Source organism: Ptiloglossa arizonensis, chromosome 13 (assembly GCF_051014685.1).
Source record: "Ptiloglossa arizonensis isolate GNS036 chromosome 13, iyPtiAriz1_principal, whole genome shotgun sequence".
Lineage (NCBI taxonomy): Eukaryota > Metazoa > Arthropoda > Insecta > Hymenoptera > Colletidae > Ptiloglossa > Ptiloglossa arizonensis.
In genome coordinates this window covers 579,118-596,375 of record NC_135060.1, presented here as the reverse complement: position 1 = coordinate 596,375, position 17,258 = coordinate 579,118, and the positions used below count along the sequence as shown (strand labels likewise).

At 38.9% G+C, this 17,258-nt stretch overlaps 2 protein-coding genes across 4 annotated transcripts in view; one reads left to right on the top strand and one right to left on the bottom strand.

Moving 5' to 3' along the window:
* Mbo (nuclear pore complex protein Nup88) overlaps positions 1 to 13,920 on the top strand; it is a 72,791-nt gene extending 58,871 nt beyond the window's left edge. Inside the window, exons 2-12 of one of the 2 annotated variants that reach the window (XM_076325661.1) lie at positions 8,583 to 8,696; positions 9,232 to 9,418; positions 9,557 to 9,654; positions 9,920 to 10,115; positions 10,634 to 10,794; positions 10,862 to 10,947; positions 11,790 to 12,034; positions 12,808 to 12,918; positions 12,991 to 13,217; positions 13,407 to 13,655; positions 13,723 to 13,920. In XM_076325661.1, the coding sequence (XP_076181776.1) occupies positions 8,583 to 8,696; positions 9,232 to 9,418; positions 9,557 to 9,654; positions 9,920 to 10,115; positions 10,634 to 10,794; positions 10,862 to 10,947; positions 11,790 to 12,034; positions 12,808 to 12,918; positions 12,991 to 13,217; positions 13,407 to 13,655; positions 13,723 to 13,786 (1,738 nt within the window). In that variant the 3' untranslated portion in view covers positions 13,787 to 13,920. The remainder of the gene's footprint in view (positions 1 to 8,582; positions 8,697 to 9,231; positions 9,419 to 9,556; positions 9,655 to 9,919; positions 10,116 to 10,633; positions 10,795 to 10,861; positions 10,948 to 11,789; positions 12,035 to 12,807; positions 12,919 to 12,990; positions 13,218 to 13,406; positions 13,656 to 13,722) is intronic. The other variant, XM_076325660.1, reaches the window with a different exon arrangement.
* Positions 13,921 to 14,013: 93 nt separating this feature from the next.
* LOC143153969 (uncharacterized) lies at positions 14,014 to 17,099 on the bottom strand. Of its 2 annotated transcripts, XM_076325662.1 has the most exons (6): positions 16,917 to 17,099; positions 16,121 to 16,411; positions 15,890 to 15,998; positions 15,469 to 15,816; positions 15,076 to 15,397; positions 14,014 to 14,981 (listed from the first exon to the last, which is right to left on the bottom strand). In XM_076325662.1, exons 2-6 carry the CDS (start codon positions 16,387 to 16,389, stop codon positions 14,449 to 14,451), a joined length of 1,581 nt encoding a protein of 526 aa, XP_076181777.1. In that variant the 5' UTR covers positions 16,390 to 16,411; positions 16,917 to 17,099; the 3' UTR covers positions 14,014 to 14,448. The 2 variants fall into 2 exon arrangements, with proteins under 2 accessions (XP_076181777.1, XP_076181778.1); XM_076325663.1 differs by lacking the exon at positions 16,917 to 17,099 and having other exon boundaries at positions 16,121 to 16,827.
* Positions 17,100 to 17,258: the final 159 nt, after the last annotated feature.

Here is a 17,258-nt window from a genome sequence, read left to right as displayed (position 1 = left end):
ATCCAAATTATCTATTTAAAACTGTCCGATGTCGGTGTTCACAGTTACTGTGACAAGTTTAGCGAGATAAGAGGCTTACGGTACCTCAGGGATTCGTAAAATTTTAATTAGACCCTGTATATGTCAAATTTCACGAAGATCGGTTCATTAATTTCGACATTTTTTGGAGACACCGGACCGAAAAAAGTAAGTTTGAAAAAGCAACGGTGTTCGAATTACAAGAATTTCAAATCCCTACATTGTACGCAAATTATTTAATTGCAACGATCGACAAACAAAACCAATCCAGTTTCGATGTTCTCTTGCTCTCTGTGCAACGTTGGGCATGCATGCACGAGGGTCAGTTTCGAAGGTCAGAAGCGCGAACGATACAAGGGTCGAGTGTCTTTCCAGGTCCCTTCTGTCGAACTATTATCTTTTCTCGCTGTACACCGAGCATAGGAGACATCGTTGTTCCACGAGAACAAACGAACCCTACGTTGCGACACAAAGATGTGGAACTTAATGCAACGCGTACGTAGGAAAACACGCGGTTCTGTAGAAAATCCCACAACGCCGCTGGCTAACTGCAGCAGCTCTTGTAACCAAAGAATCTCCAAACGAGACGCCTTAGGAAAACTTAAATACGCAAAACGCACTCCACTCGTCTGTGTCGCCATCGTTGTTGCAACGAAATAAAATCTGCCGGTAAAAGAAAAGCATTTGTCGGACCGTCGAGTTTCCAAGCTACGTGTACCAGACTTCTCCGTCTTGCGCAATTTTAATGCAATAACCCCTTCGTAAAACGTACACTTTCAACTCCTCGTGGATCGATTTAACCCGTCACGCATGGACCATAATTTTTCCGCGTACGGTATGTATCGCGAGAAAATGGACGCGATATACCTGGAATTGATTCTTCTTCCAAGAAGTTCCGATAACTTGAATTCTCCATCTTTGATCAAATTTCCTCGATATTTCGATAATTGTAACAATTCGGCCGTTTTCGAACAAAACTGTACCGATCCCTTTTACAGAAGAATAGGAAATACTCGACGAATTGCGCGAAAAGTGTCTATTCTTCGGTCGGAAGATTCTGCATTTTCGTGTTTCGTTTCCACGAATTGTCTCGAGTCTTTAAGATCGCTGGAAGCAGCGGTTTTTCGGCTTGTATCGAGGATTTACGATTCAAGTGTGACTGCTTGGCCCAAAACGTGCTACACCGCGTAGGGAAGATCGAGAACCAAGGCACGCAGGACGGAGCTGCAAAGTAGCAGCAAGGAACACTCCTGGAAACCGATGGCCGCGATGAAAGCGCGACGCAACCTCGAGAATTAACGGGCTTAGTTGCCGACGCAGGTGTCGTCGGGAAGGCGAACGCAAGCGAGAGCCGGATGAATTACGACAGGAGCGTCAGCCAGCCCACCGGAACGTTGCTCGTTATATTTTGCGTAACATCCCGATTTTATGGCCCACCCTCGCACCATCGGTCGCATCTTACTCACTCGTGGCCCATCCACGAACGGTAACAGAGATGCCAACTATCCTTAACCAGGCTCCTAGTCTCGCTTAACTAAACACTGGAAAAGGAGGATCGATTAAAATCACACCACCGTTACCTGAGAAGCGATCCTCCCGTAACCAAACAACATCGAAACTCCTATGCCCTTGGACGTTATCGACCAAATCTGGGAAATTTACTTATTTACCTATATTGGAAATCGACGAAGAAGAGATTTAGCAAGAAAAGGGCTCCTTGAGTAACAATTTATCGTGAAATTCAACTCGGTTGGAAGAAAACACTTGGCCGATCGACATTAATTGCCAAACGCACGTGAACGGAGAGCGGCCTAGCTCGAGCGAGAACGAGAAAATAGATATAAAAACGAAAGAGACGAATGGACGCGAATAGATTTCATCGGCGATCAAAACTTTACGAAGGTATTACGTTTCTATAAGTCAAAATCCATGCGTATTTCATTTCTTTCAGTTCAACGTCCATCTTCGTGTCTTCCTTGGCTTTCTTCCTTCTCACCTAAACTCCACTGCTTCAAATTTACCACCAATTAAGGTTAACCTCCTTTTTTATCAGCTGTGCTTCTTCTCTGCTTGCTACTAATGCAATATCGCCTCAGTGTTCAGAATTTTACATTTCTAACTAACCGAACTACTTATTCTTCCATTTCCACATACCAAAACTGCCCTATACTGGGTGTTAGGCAACAGGTGTCCGAAACTTTAAGGGATGATTTTACGTATCAAAATAAGATGGAAATCAAAACTGATGAAACTACCTTTGAAACTTTGCGTTCGAGTTCTTAATCGTTGGAACCACACACGTAAGGCGTCCGAACCGAAGAACTTGTGCTACTGTCGACGCGCCGATGACATCCCGCTCACAGTTACGGTCCCGGTTTTAACCTTGTTCTTGTCCCGTTTCAAATTCGAATCGTTACAATTTTCATAATTGCGTTTCTTTTCTATCGTTAGCTCGCTTCTTTATCGATTACCGATCTACTCGAGACATTTTGTACGGAAAATAGAATATAAATTTAGCGACTGTTTAAAAAAAAAATGTTTATTTTTTATCAAGTAAAAGTGTGAAAATGGAAACAAAAGAAGAAGCGGAAAGATTACGAAAAAGAATTAAGTTTAAAAATATATATATATATATATATATATATATATATATATATATATATATATACAAGAATGTATAATATTAAAGAAAAGCAAACGAGAAAAGTCGGAATAAAGGCAGGAAAAGGTATGAAGTATTGGAGGAAGAGAAGGTAGGATCTTAGTGAAACGGTACTTGAAGAAAAAAGAAAAGAATTTAAGTAAAGCAAGAATTATTAACGGTAGAGGGAATTATTTGCAAAGAAATGGTTTCAGTCAACAAGGTTTGGAGAATTTCAGAGGAAAGAGGATGATGTAGAAAAAATCTTAGAAAATAGAGCGAGATTTAAGTTTTGTCAGGGACAAGGGAACGTGTGTTTACAATATTGGTTGCAAATACAGTATAATGAAAGAATTAGTAGAAGAGTGTAATAAAATAAGAAACGATAAGATAAGATTGGAGGTAATAGTGGATAGTAGGAAGAATGTAAAAATAATGGAGTGCTCTATAAATTACTGAAATTAAGTTATATTTACGAATCAAATTCCATCTCGAGTACTTTTTGTTGGAATATAACGACTTGGGCCAATATGGGCCCAGATACGATACGTCTTGGTGGAAGGAGGCGTCGGTGCCACCGTCACCTGTTTTCGGATTATTGCTGCGACGTGACCGTGGCAGCCGCCTCGGTCTTTTTTCTTTGCTAGACCTCGCCGCACGACTGTATTGCACACCTTTATTCAGAATAAATATACGTTCTTTTTTTACTCTGTACATCGGTTATATTTCCTACACTTTTTATAAAGTGATACTATACAATACAATACAATTTTACAAAAATAACCGTAACTCGGGAATAAAGTCAAATGGAATAAATGTTTACGTATTTTCGTAAACGTTATCGAACAACCTAGTACCACCACCAAAGACCACGACGTATTCAAATTCGAGCTTGATCCGAAATAGTGTCCGATTTCCCATCGAGTTTCCACCATCGTCCGTCTCGAATCGTTTTAAGCAATCATTCGATAAGAATCGTCGCGTTGAAGAGCAATTTACTGGGCGCGATGCGTCTAATTTCCTGTCAAGCGGAAGCATCCTTGATCCCTTATACTTCGGCTTTCATCGTAGACATCGTACACAACCGGGTTAACGAATTATGTCTAATCTATGCATCCGCTTATCATAATGGTTCTCGTTATATCGCGAGCACAGCTTTCTAAGCTCGGAAAACCGCCCCCTCGACTACTGGTGTCTCCTGTACCCTGGTCACCCTCCTCTACGTGCCATGCTGCCACGGGAACGTAATAAAAATACTCCGAGTAACTGAACGATATTACGTCGTTACGGGCTCACAGAGCGGAGTTAAGTGCAGCGGCTTCTTCGTCAACATTGATGTCGATTAACTATTGTTACGACGTATACAGCCCGGTACATTGTCGAATTATTAAGTCTCCGTCACGTCCAATTCTACAACTTCGCGTTCTAAAGTCGCAAGTCGGGAAGTTCTTGTTCATCCGCGAGTAAATTTGCCTGCCTGAATGTATTCGATTCTACGGAGAGAAAAGTTAGCTCCGACAGCTAATAACGAGTGTTACCACTACTTGTGCCTAACCAATGAATTTAACAAGAACGAAGGAAACTGGTAGACTCGGTTTATTTTCCCGACATTCCTCCCACACGTATCATCGAAGTTAATTTAAAATAAATAAACAAAATTTCCCTCTACGTCTCTCTGCTCTTATAAAGTCGATAGTTTAGGTACATCCGAAACGACACTTGTATCTTACGTCATTCTGTGCGTGTTTTTCAATCGAATATTTCAATGAATATTTGCCTACAATATTCATGGACAATTATCAAAATAGACAACTAATGGTACTCGTAAATTAATTTGCCCTTTCCCCGTTCAACTTCGAAAATACGTATCTGGTTTAATATAAATAGTAATACGTTTACCGTCGATAGTTGTAGCGTTAACGAGAGGAATCGTAATTACGAATATAGATTTGTCTATATTCAAAAAAACCTTAAGATCCAAACATTCGAGATAGAAATACTCAGTGGGCCGAAAAAGGTGCGGTAGATTATCCTGGGCATCACACCCCATTTACCTCGAGCAAGTCATACTTCTAATTACTTTCCGGCAGGAGCTTTATTATTCTTCTCAACAGGCATTCCGAATTATTTGTCCCGTCGTATTATCTATCTTTCCACTTTGGATTATTTTGTTAAACTAGATTTATATATCGGGTTTTTGTCCAGTGACTTACGATTAGTCGAACATCGGTAGCTTCGAACGAGAGATATAAAATCATCAATTTCTTTTTATACATTTTCATAGAGATTCGAAATATTATATATACTCGGACATTGTAAAAAGAAACTTTAAAATCTTTTTTTTCGAAACATTTTTCATGCCGGTTGACACAATATCTCGAGAAACGTTTATTTTTCATCGCTTATAAAATTTCCTTTTCTCCGAAAGAAATCTCAATATTCTCGCCTAATTTGTTGATCTTGAAACCAAGGCAGACATCGGTTGCGATCCGGACCAACGGGTTAACAATCGTTTAAAAATCTAAATTAAACGTAATCAATGTTCTACCCGAGTTGAATATCCATTCGACTATGGACTCGGCTAACCGGAAGAGAAATCCGGACGTGCGGATGAGCATTAATGGCTTTATAATCTAATGAATTTTTAGGTTAAGCGGCGAAAAGACCAACGGGAGATCCGGATAGGTTTTTTCCCCGAAATTTATTGCCGAGGAGGAAAAGACGAAAGCGAGAGAGTTGGTCGCTTATCTCCCGTTCAGCGTTACCTCGAACCGATGTATCGCACCGAAGTAGATTCTAATTTCATTTTCCAAAACATTGAAATTTCGCACATCTCTCGCAAGAGAAACTGTCTTTCTCTGACAATGGCTAATAACAATTTTGACATTTTTCATTGTATCTTTACGAGACTATATTCAATGGATTTGCAAGATTTTCCTAATAAGAATCTGCCCGTACGTGTCCGTACGCCCTTCCTTTTTCCCGTCTCGCTCGCTCCCTTTTTCTCGATGGTCGGACTTAAAACCGGTTACAGTAGATTGTTCACCGTTTTAACCGGAGACGCGTGGCACTCGCGCGCGATTCGAAATTTATCCAATACCGGGATCAAAGAGCTCGTTAGAAATAACGTTAAAGGAAAACGGTAGTAGAGTTTTTCACCGGACAAATTTGAAGACAATTTAATTCACTACTAACGTGGAAGAAAAGCAAGGAAGTGGACAAACAACCTGGGTAAATTATCGGGGAACACGGAGGGTTAAGCGGGTTGGTGAAAAGCCGCGACGGAAGCGCAGGTAACTTAACCGCAACGAAGGGAAATACGACGGAAAAGTTTCTAGAACAAAATGATACGACACCGCGTAAGATCCGCTTTGAAGCCGGGTCCGCGCCATTCTTTGTAAAAATTGGAAGAAAAGCGCGGCGTAAAAAGCTCCGCTCCGCCCGGGGTTAATACGTTTACGTAGGAAAAATTATTTTTAATTTTTTCTAGACTGCTTCCGACGAGAGGTGTACAACCACGGCACGAGGGTGTGGCAGAATGCGCAGCACTGCCGTGTAAGAATTTCTTAATTAGATTCGAGCAGCTGCCTGCCTCTCTTTCTTTTGTTCCGACCAAGAAATTTCCCGTAGGTCCATGATGGCTCGCGACGTACCTGCCGGCCTCTGCGTGCCTCGAGTCAAAAAATTCGAGCGTTATTAGACATTTTTCTCCTTTGAGACTACAGAGACTGTCAGATTTATAATTGAGACTGCAACGAAGCCGCGTACTTCGAAATACGGTATTTCGGATCTCACCGCTCGAAGCTTCGGTGAAATTTTGATCAACTCGACCCGGCCGATCGAAAACTTGGATCGCTCTGACCAGGGAACCCGCGCGGATAAAGAAGAGATCCTCGGGCAAACCGAGCAAACGCAACCTACGGAGCGCGCGATCCTCTTCCAACCCGTTCCGAGTGTTTCGTTCGCCGCCGAGACGATAAATCCCGGAAAGAAAACACCAAGTACCGGCGATAAGTCCGGTATTCGGAAACGCGTAAACTGGTTACCGGCGTTAGCGGGTTACAGAGAACACGCGTGGTACGCTGGTACGCGCGGGGGTGGTCATAAATTTTGATAATTCCGAAATTGTGACAGAACGAAGAAAAATCCCCGCGAGACCGTGGTGCAAAGTGCGAATAAATCGTTGCGTGTGCCTTTGTCAACGAAGCATGAAAGGTTGGGCGCACAAAGGGAAAGAGAGAAACCCAAACGGGCAGAGCGAGAGAACGATGGAAAACGGACGGAAGGGAGGGAGTCAGACCGAGGCGCTGGGGTTGACCACGTCGTCTGGTTTTCGACCGACTCTCTCTCTACTGGTGCGTGCATGCGTACATTTTTATCAATTATTAAGAACTCTGGCGTGCTTTTGCAACGAGGCGCTGGTGATGGTAAAGTTGCTTTCGTCCTTGTCGTTGGTGTGCCCGGTGTAACCAGTCGTTGCCGGCGATACCCTATGCCCACCGACCTTTTTTGTTTCCTTTTCCACCACCACCACCACCACCGCCACCGCCACCACCCTCCTCCCACACGCGCGCACACGCGCGCACAATCCCCTTCTCCTTTGGCCTCTCTCGTTCCCCATTTGCGTCAGGTCCTTTCTCTCGCTTTTTCTACGCGACTCTCTCTTTTTCTTGCGTATCCCTTCCTCCGGTTCCTCACCCATCCAACCACCCGTTCCCTCCCCTTTTCCAGTACCGTGCCGCGGACATTAATAACGGCCACGGGCTAACCACCGTCAACCCCCTTTGCCAGCGTTACCGTGTCCAGCCACGGAAAGTGCGAGAGTAATAATAAAATATACGAAATGTAGGCGACCATCGTTGCCACGGCCCGGCTCGTCCCGTGAAAAACAAACACCGCGACGCTTCGGTGTATTCCTTCGTTATGCGCGAGGGTACGACGATCGTGAAAGATTACGGTAATTTGCGTTAAATAACGACACGTCGCGGGGAGTAAGTAGCGGAACGAGAAACACGGATGCTGCTTTCGCCACTTTGTTGCCTACCGAAATTACGATGATCACTAATGATTTTCTCTCGAGGATTCCGTTGTACCCTCCGACACACGCTAACGGAACTCTCGGTAGATTCGTCCTCGAGTCCACGCGTTTCTTCGAGGATTGCCCGAAGAAACACTTGCCCGAATTGAATATCTCGTTTCAATTTCGTTCAACATCGAAACCTTGGTGACAGATTTCGGGAATAATCGAAGTATTTGTGTCGTTATCAATGTTTCTTTAATTATTTGGATTCTGGAATAACGTAAAATTAGCAAATCTTCGAAATCTAATAGAAGCTACTAAATGTATCTTATCGATACGTTATATGCATACTTTATTGTACACGAGTATGTATAATAAATGAAAACTTTTAAAATACGAGAACACGACAAAAGAGGAGTGAATTATTTTCAAGTAAAAGAACTATACTTTTGTAATACTCGTATTTAAACAAACTTATTTAATGAGAAAGCTGATACTCGCTTGCGTCTACAATTTTACTGAAATTTCGTGAGTACATAGTGTATTTCTCTCGTCCTTGTACAACCGACGAGATCATCTTCTGTAAGCCAGTTCCTATATACGTTTTTCACTGTTATATTATTTCAGTTTTTAAACGCGTCCAGTACCAAGTTGTCTTCAAAAACGGATGGTAAATAATTATGCCCGAAAGATGTGTAATATATAAATATGCGTTAACAAAATTTCAATTATTGCGTTATTTTATTTCTTCGAATTTTTGTCAGGTCTATGTAAAATTTGGAAAGTATCTCGAGATTTCACTCTGTGCTTAAACGCGTGACCAATCGACAATATAAAAGTTCATTGCGATAAAATGATTCGAGTAGAACAGTTTATAAATTTATCCGTATCTTTTAATTTCAGGGTTTACAAGTTCGACCATTTCAATACGACGGTAGAGATTCGAAAGGCGAGATGGCATCCTGGTTCTACAGACGACTCTCATTTACTGGTGTTAACATCCGAAAATACGTTTCGGTAACGCAGACACAATTCTCCATTACGAGCTTTATAGTATTTTCCGATTCCTTAGGCATAGAACGGTGCAACGCTAAATGCTCTGTGCGATGGAAACTCTTTTTACCGTCGAACGTAAATCGCTGGATGCCATAAATTATTCCTACTTTCTTTTAACGATAGTATTAACGTTCTCGTATTAAAAACTAGTGATTCAATTTAGGGAAGATTGGTCCACGTGACGGTCACTGTAGACGCACTTACGAGCCATAGCGAGTCTTCCTATCGAACTCGTATACGGACCCGTAGCAACGAAACCAGGCCTGGCACGATCGAAAGCTCCTTTAACGTTACGGAACAAACTATCGAATAACAGCCGTGTAATTGAAGTAAACTTCGGCCACGTGGACCGATGACGTTACTTAAACCGTTTTCTTAATTGCTTACTTTAAACGGGACTTGTAAATTAAAAGTTTAAAGAGCTCGCGCGAAGAGGTTCAAGTATCTCCAGAAGTATCGTGAAACTGACCCTAAGCTGCGTTTTACTTTCTCCCAGTTTATACGAGTGCGAACTCGGTAGCACGCCGAGGCTCGTAAAATACTGGAAGGTCGGTCGTATGCCATCCAGTTCGCCATCAAAGATACCGGACTTTTCCTCCCTCGGTGACACCGCGGTGGACTTCGACTTTGCTACGCCTACTCTTCGCAAACCGGAAATGTTTGCCGGCAAAGGCATTAACAAGGTACGAACGAACAGTGTAAAAGGTAATCGTTACTCGATAAAACTGAATTAAATACTTGGATCGATACCGCCGTGAAATTTTTACAAGTGTACAACATCCCAAGTGTGGAACCACATTTTCACTCAGGATTATTTTCAGGACAACGTAGTCGATTGGAACCAGATCGAATGGCCCGTTCTGGTTCTTCGTGGAAACGGAGAGGTGCTCATCGTTCACGGCAATGTTTTGCACGATAAGTATGTAAATATCCTACGTAACGTTCGACATCGAATATAACAATTATTATTGCGTCGCGTGTTTATTTGGTAATTTCGATTCTGTTTTCAACACAGTTTCAAAGTAGAGTTAAAGTATTATTTAAGATAGAAAATGAAAAGCTTTCGTTCGTAATGTAATCGTACGTTCTTTTGTACAATCTACTTTTTCCTTTTCTTGTATCGTACCATTATTGTTCTAATTATAACGATTTGTCAAAGTTTATATATTGTTAATCCTGTTAAGTCATGAAAACCCAGTGGTATCGGGATCACTCTCTATGTATCCTCCAGCCGACGACAATTACGGGATAGACTCGTGTTCCATAATGTGCATGCAAACTACCCCGCCGATAGTGGTTATCGCCATGTGCAGTGGAAAAATTTACCACGCGATATTGTTGAAAGAAGAATCGAACGACGAGGACGATACCGACAGAAGAGTGAGTGAAACGTAAAAATCTCTCTAAACGGTTGCAAAATCTAATATCTTAAAATAATTTTTAGATGTTAAATCGTTAATGAATCGCATTAGAATCTAGATCGGTTTCCAGGTATACGTAACTTGTATAAAACGCGCAGACTTATTAAGTGAACAAAAATATCAACCAAAAATAACAATCTTTTATTCGGCAAAGTAAATCAATATTAAACGCAACGAAAGAGATCCGTTACCAAATAACGCGATCGGATTCGAACGATTCGAAATAATAAAAAATAATTTCGTACAATTTTTAATCATTTGTTTTCGTATTGGAAACGATGAAAAAATTTCTATTCACTTTGAAATAATTCTTGAACAAGTATTTCTAAGTTTACAAAGTACCACCTTTTTTGTAACACCTGATTTTTTCTTAAATAACTTTATTTTATGCACATTAAACTCCCGTAGTTCTCGTCAGTTTCGTAAGTATTGCGATCGATTTATCGAATGTACTTGTTCGGTGTCCGTGACTTTCAGACGTGGTCACAGTGCAGTACCACCTATGTTCTTCGGACACCGGAGGAGGCCCTTTATGTCTACGAGTGTGTCGAAATAGAGCTGGGACTCTTCTTCGCAGACACCGATGAAAAATATAATTGCCCGATACACCTCCACTGCGACAAGGGTAACAAGTACAGGTAAGTTTCTACAATTGATTCAGCATAAAATACGTCATTATCGATCATAATTTGTTTCGCTTGTTAGATATTTTTGTTCTCACAACGCTGGAATCCACATGGTCAGTTTACCGATGGTTTCCCAATTGGAAGAATACATTAGTTCTTCGGAAGGTAAAATAAATAAACATTTCTCAAACAATTCATATTTTTTTTTTTTTTTTTTTTTTTTTTTTTTTTTTTACGAGGTGGACAGAATTCCTATCTCGATCAAAATTTTGAACCGATAAAGAATAACACAACTTTTAACGAAAGGATAACATACATTATCTGTGGATAATGTCTTATTAAAGATTACAATCTGAATTATGTAATCGTATATATTTCACGTTAAAAACTCACGTCCCTCTTTTATCCTGCCCGAGCATACGAGACATAGAGTGATTCGAGATTGTTCGAAGTATCTATCTATTTCGAAATTGTCGAAGGCGTAGGCCGAGCGTGCCGGTTACCGGACAGCAACCACCCGATGGGCCTCTACTGTGTTCGGGTCGCGGGAAATTTCACGGTCCCATCGGCTAGGAACGCGCGCGTTACAACCCTCGACCACTCGCGACTCCCCGTAAAGGATCTAGATTTTTCATTCGAATAGGAAATTAAAAATCAAGTCTATTTCGAAGAACACGCGTTAGAGAAGTAAATCTATTTCTCAAGAGTCTAAATATGTGTATTAAAAAATGTGTAAAGCGTACAGTCGATCCTTGGCAACAATTACTATTAATTGAGAAGACAAAGGGGAATACAGATTCGTTCGACGGTATTCCATTGAACGAACTAAAGAGCGCAAAGGCTAATTTAAAATTATATTCGTAGAAAGATGTATACTTTCTACAAACACGTTATACAGTATTGTATAATTTATATTAGTGTTTAAGAGAATCAGTGTGCGTTACTTATCGTTTGTGCTCGATTCGATTCGAGCTGGTAACTATTTCTGATAGTAAGCTTTTTTTTAGACAAAGACGATGATCTTCTACCGTCGCTGTCGAATCAGTCTAGTTCGCAATATTTAATTTGTAGAAGAACTAAACACACCGGAGCAAACAAAGCCACGTCAATTCTCGGCTTAGGACTTCTTCAAGAACCGTGTGTCTTAGTAGCTTTGCTACACACCGGTGACGTTGTCGCACGTTCTGTTATCGATCTTCATTATTTTCCAAAGATCGAACCCCTGGAGCCCATAATTAATATAGAAAAGAAAGTAAGTAATTCTTGGTACTAATTCGCGATTAGAATTTATCCGAACGAGCCGAAGGATAACTTAATTCGATGAATCGGCAATAGTGTTCTCCGAGGAATACTGAATTTTTATCACGGTTGTTTTTTTAATCCACTTGTTTCGCGTACAATAAAGCTAGGCCCGTACTATCGACTTTCTGTCGAGCGACAGTTCAGTCGATGCGATAAAAGGCACGGATCTACGATGGGAGTACATATTCCAATAACATTGCAAACTTGTGCAATGATCGAAGTAGAGATGGTAGTTTAGAAAATGTTCCGTTTGCGCATGGAACGAAACTATTTTATTTGATCTTGTTCGGTCTCGAGTTACGCGAATCGCTTCGATCTCGTTCGTTCTCCTTGTCGAGCAGTTCACGCGACGTTCAGCCTCGGATAAAGGCAAAGAGAATCGATTATTGGAACAAAATCGTCCATCGTACTCGTTAAAAGTCTTCGATCGGATACGGATCTGTTACTTTTTTCGAGGAGTTACCGCGTACAGAGAGCGAGAGCGAAGACCGGTGAGACACAATTCACGTAAAAAAGCGAAGAGTAATCGCGCAACTGCTTTTCAAGGAATCTCCTCTATATTCGTTTAATTATTTAAGCACAACTACTTCTGTCGCTCGAATAGAAGAATTTCAAAGTTCCAATTACATACCCAAATATTAACGCTCATCCGATCAAACATCCAGATTGACGTTTCATTGTGTCGCGTAAAGTAACGTTTAAAGTGTATTATGTGTATTTAAGGCCCACAAAGAAGAGTTCGACGTTTACATAAAAAAACTGTTGAAACGCGAGACTTCGCAACCGATTATAAAAATTGGATCGACGTCAATGTCGCCGCGGGAATGTCTGAAGGTAATCGATCGAACGAATAAATTAACAACGATCGATTTCAATGAAAATTAATAAAAGTATTTTTCCCATCAGCTTTTATATCACGCGACTGACATCTTTCGCAAAGAACACTTTGTCAAACACGACAATGTGAGGGAGGAAATTAGTAAAAAGGTGCTTGCGTTAAAAGTTATGAAATCTCATCTGTTGAAAGAATTGGGTATTTTAATGGAGACAAAGAAAGAATTGCACCAGACTGCTGAACGCTTAGCCGAACGTTACGAAGATATTAAAGACGAACAGGAGAAATTAGCACAAAGGTAAGAAAAAGCCGGAAATATTATATAAAGCGTTCGAAAAATCGATGGTAGAGAATTTCAAATGATAGAATGATAGAAAATTTCGCTTTAATTCAAATTTACTACTATTACTAAGTCCCGTTACAGTTTTATATATTATAAATCCATTACATTGCGATCGTAATTTCTTACAAAATCATTCGTTTCCAGAGCAAAAGAAGTATTACGATTAGTCAATTATAAGGAACCTTCTATTACTCCCATCGAAAGAGCAGAAGCTGAGGAATTAAGGAAAATGGAGATGAAAATAGAAGAAATAAAGATTAGATTATTAGAGCTCAAAAAGAAATCGGAACAACAAGCTATACATATAGAGAACAATGAATTGAACGAAAAGAGAAAAGAAATTGTTTTTAGAGACAATCAAAAGAAAACTATCAAAAATAGCCTTGGACATATGTATGTCTTTCTATCACTATTTTACAAACGTATAACAAAACCTTCATACTCTCTTTTTTTTTCACAGGGCAAAGGATATAAAAACATTAATTACAGAGGTTAAAAAGCTTGAAGAGGAAATGAACATGTAGATCAGATGCGTTAATAAAATATTACTAATGTTATTCGTAAACAATTGTAAAATTTTGTTATTTCGCTTCAAACTATGGGATTTGCATACAATAAAAAACAACTTCTTTCGCAAAATAATTTATTATTCTAGCTATACAAACGTACTATATTCAACCATATTACTTACTTAAAGAATACTTTATACAGCAGCTTCTCGTATCAAACGTCTCTTTTAAATATGAGTACAGAAGTTTCAGAAAGCCTACACGTATCAGTTTCAACGAAAATTACATTAATGAAAAATCACAGAATATTAATTATTATTATTATTATTATAAATACTCGAAAAAGTTGTTAAGCGACGATGATAGTACATTTCTGACTGCCCTGATTGAAAATAAGTTTGTAAAATTTGTACTAAAATAGGAAATATATCGTGATAAATTACGAATTGTTATCAAGAACTTTATAAAATAATATTCGTAATTGATTTTATATAATTGAATTATGGATAAATAACTTCACCTTGAATAACTTTATTATTACACGTACGAAAAGATCGTATTATTGCTTTGAACACAATTTTACTCCAACCTTTGTTAAAAGAAAAAAAGTGCTGAAGATCCATCCACAAAATATTTCTGCTTTACGGTCGCACAATTCTTCCATTACGATATATCGCTCAAGGCACGAAAATATAATGAGAAACATCGTTGGAATCTTCCATAACTTTTGACTGCAGCAATTTAATTTCGAGTCTTAGCTTTTCTTTTTCCATTTCTTGCTTTCGTATTTCGTTCGAATAACAATTTATCTGTAACCTTAACTTGTCCTTTTTAAGTTTCAACATTTCAGTCTCATGGTACAGCTTTCCCTTTTCCGCGCGGAGTACTGCCAGTTGTTCTTGGAGCAACTGATGACTGGCTTCATCGGATAATATCACTTCGGACGCATCGATGTCTGCTTTTGCAGTCGTTGCCGACTTTGAACCATTCACTTCACTCTCGGGCCCACTATCGGGTTCTTCTATTTCTGCATTCGTAGCTTCTTTCATAATCCAAATTCTGGAATCTGTAGTTTCGTGGAAAGCATTCGGTGATTTCACAGACTGCTGTGATTGCGATGTGAGGGGCCTACTTTGTTGTTTAGGCGAGATAGATGTTCCCTTTATTTTTTCTATATCAGTTGTAGTCGCAATTGTTTCGATATCTAAAACTAATGTAAAATTACATTGCAAATAATGTAATTATAACGTAGTATGTTTCTTTTGTACAAGTAAAAGAATTTTCTCATAAACGATTGAAATTACCTCTAGCTGTAGGAGACTGACTCTCGTCAACTGTATGCGACAAATGATTGTTACAATAGGTATTGAATTCTCTTTCATCTACAAAAACAGAACCATCAGCGTTCACGATAGATTCAACAATTACAGAGGGATCTCCGTCTTGCATTACTAACTCCCCTACAATTTCACTGTTCGCCGATATTATATCCCTGTCATTATTCGTTCTCAACAGTTCACCATCTGTTGTGTCAATTTCATCTACTACCTCTTCTTGTGTTAATTGACCACTATAAGAATCATCACCGTCATTCCCTTCGCTTACTTCTAATTCGGCTGGCAATCTCTAATAAAAAATAATTTCTTTCATTAAATGTAGCGTTACATTATGCTTCAGCTGTGAAATAGATATCTTACATCTTGACCCCAAGGAGATTCTTGTTCTTTTTTCATCCTTTTTATTGTCTGTGCAATTTCATCTTCAGATTCTGAATACGTTTTTTTATCATTATCTCTACCTTGTATTTTCTCGATATCGTGAATTTTTTTAAACAATTGGTACGCCCTCTCTGGTGTAATATTCCTTTTTTGTTTATTAGCTGCTGCTATATTAAATAAATCTTTGGACCTAAGTATTTTGTTTGTTCGTAATCGTACGTATTCTTTCAATCTCTTGCGATCAATGTGTAACTGCATAAGGTCTTGTACTTCCTGCTTAATCTCGCCGCATAATTTTCTTTCTTGCGGTAAATTCTTAAATAATTCCTAATAAAATAATAAAAATGAAATCAAATTGAATATCGATTTAATCTAACATCACTTCATTATTGTTATTTACCTCAGAGATTTCATGATTGTGTTCATTATTCACACTAGTTACCTCTAACTTTGTACCATCTTTTGATGCTCTTAGCATAATATGAGCAGGACAGTTTGTCCTTATGGATCTGAATAGAAAAGTAACGTGTGTAAAATATTACATTCGGAGATACGTTTCATTAGATTCATTTATTTCAAAATAATTAGTTTAACAATCTAGATGTAACAATATATGATCTTATGAACTAACTGAGACTGTCTTCTGCCAGCTCCGCGCGGTAGAAACTTTTGACCACCATAGATACAAGCATATTTTACAGAATAATACTTTAAACGCTCGCTAATTGGACGAGCAGTTTTCATATGAGCTCCGCTAACTGTTCTGCTGTCTCTTCTCCAATAATGAACTAGACTACGCTTTGAAAATTTCTCCAGTTTATGTTCCAATTCTTCGTAACTGTCAAACATTTCCCCCAAATGGAAGGATACATCTTCATCGTCCACTGTATTTACATCCATTATAAAAGCAACGGCTAACAATCTATTTCATAATGAAATATGTGTCATTTATTAATTAAAAAATTCATAAATCATTAAACAATTGCGATATTCGTGAAGTAATTTTTGTGTCATGTTATATGACGGTGACATCGCAAAAGCGAGCATTTGAAAAATGTAAATCAAATGTTATGGCCAAAAATAGTAATGTTTACAATTCATGATATTGTGCATTCACACATTTGAAAATGGAAAGGAGGTTAGAATATATCGAGACGAATTAAATAATATTGTTGCAATTATTCTTTGCATTATGTTTCTATTTCATTTCTACTGGCTGAATAGATCCCTCGGTAAGAATTAATTTGAAATCAAAGCATTGTTTTTCTTGGCCGATGTTTTATGGTTAGATTTTAATTTGATTGACGTGGTAGAAGCCAAGATGATAGAACCGTGAACACAGACAAATAGAATTACTCAAGAACCGGATAAAGTCGGGCGGGATTTTCTGTTCCCTATTAATTTTCAGTCTTTGCAAAGTAACTTACGTCTTGTCATATTTTTCGTGATATTCTTTCTTTTCGTCAACGATTTATCGTATTCGATTGTCATGAAAACGTACACCGTGATTTTGCGCCATTTCCAAAACAGGACAAGTGACTGAACTACAGCGCAACTGTTGTAATTTCTCTTGCATCCAAACGTTTTTATATTTTATACGATTCATTTAAATTAAAACCAAAATAATCAACGACATTTCTTTTCCACTATTAAATTTGTTACTTTTTCTTTTTATATCGAATCCGCATATTTTATTTATATAAAACATTAGTCATCTATTTATTTTTGACATTTTTAGAACAAAATACAGATAAAAATAATAAATCGGT